General features: G+C 41.5%; 1 protein-coding gene across 1 annotated transcript; it reads right to left on the bottom strand.

Moving 5' to 3' along the window:
• Positions 1-448: 448 nt before the first annotated feature.
• Positions 449-988, bottom strand: LOC107470195 (uncharacterized). Its single transcript, XM_016089582.1, has one exon. It carries the CDS (start codon positions 986-988, stop codon positions 449-451), a length of 540 nt encoding a protein of 179 aa, XP_015945068.1.
• Positions 989-1,244: the final 256 nt, after the last annotated feature.

Genomic DNA, 1,244 nt, shown 5'->3' on the forward strand with positions numbered 1-1,244 from the left:
AAAGAGTAAGGATACTAAAACATGGGTTGCCTCCCATGAAGCGCTTCTTTAACGTCACTAGCTTGACGGTTGTCCCTTGTTAGGGTGGATTGTAGTGCTTGATGTCCTCTCCTCTCACTATGAAAACGTCCCCATTTAATTCATTCATGATTTCCAAATGTTCCATAGAAAGCACTTTCCTGATTGTGCACACTTGAGGGAGCTGGGAAGGAATGGGTTTGAGGCCAGGTGGGATTGGCAGATAATGACTTGATATCACTTTATCTCCCGGAGAGAAACCTTCAGTGGGAATTTTCTTGTTTCTCCACCCTCTTGGCAATTTCTTTACAATTCTTCCCTCTCTCTTGAGGATTTCTTCATCGATCCTTATGCCAGGAGGATCCTTCTGAGTTGTTTCTATTGATTTTTGTGGCTTTAACTCTTGCAATTCTTGTTTGCCTTCCAAGGACTATTTCAGAGTTTCAGCTGCTGGATTGCTTTCCTCCAAACACAGATGGCTACTATCATCCTTAGGCTTTTCAGATTCTGGTTCAGGCTCGGATGCAGGTTTGAAAACATGGAATTTGAGCTGTTCATCATGTACTCTCAAAATTAGCTCTCCTTGTTCTATATCTATGAGTGCTCTAGCAGTGGCTAGAAATGGCCTTCCTAAAATGATAGGATGTATGTAGCTTTCCTCCATGTCCAAAATGACAAAGTCTGTGGGAAGGAAATAATTTCCCACTTTCACCAGCACATTCTCAACTACCCCTTCAGCTTGCTTTTGAGTTTTGTCAGCCAGTTGTATGATTGCATCAGTGAATCTCACCTCATTCAGTTGTAGCCTCTTCATAAGAGTAAGAGGCATCACATTTATGCTAGCTCCTAAATCACAGAATCCTCTGTCAATTTTTGTTTCCCCTATGATGCAAGGGATATGGAAACTTCCTGGGTCTGTTTTCTTAGAGACTATGTCCTTCTTGATGAGGGCACTGCATTCTTTGTTCATTATTACAGTTTGTCCTCCCTTCAAAACTCTTTTCTTGCTCAGCAATTCCTTCAAATACTTGATATGTGTAGGCATCTGCTGGAAAATCTCAAGAAAGGGAATATTGATATGGAGAGACTTAAATGTCTCTAAAAACCTTGAATATGTTTTCCCTTTTTCACCTCCTCCTAACCTCTGAGGAAATGGTGCTTTTGGTTGGTATGTTTCCAGCATGCCTTAGGAAATGGTGCTCTTGGTTGGTAAGTTTCCAGCATGC

This window comes from Arachis duranensis, chromosome 10 (assembly GCF_000817695.3).
Source record: "Arachis duranensis cultivar V14167 chromosome 10, aradu.V14167.gnm2.J7QH, whole genome shotgun sequence".
In the NCBI taxonomy this organism is placed as follows: domain Eukaryota; kingdom Viridiplantae; phylum Streptophyta; class Magnoliopsida; order Fabales; family Fabaceae; genus Arachis; species Arachis duranensis.

Bases quoted from the DNA above. Each gene is read 5' to 3' on its own strand.
- LOC107470195 (XM_016089582.1), bottom strand. From the start codon at position 988: ATGAACAAAGAATGCAGTGCCCTCATCAAGAAGGACATAGTCTCTAAG.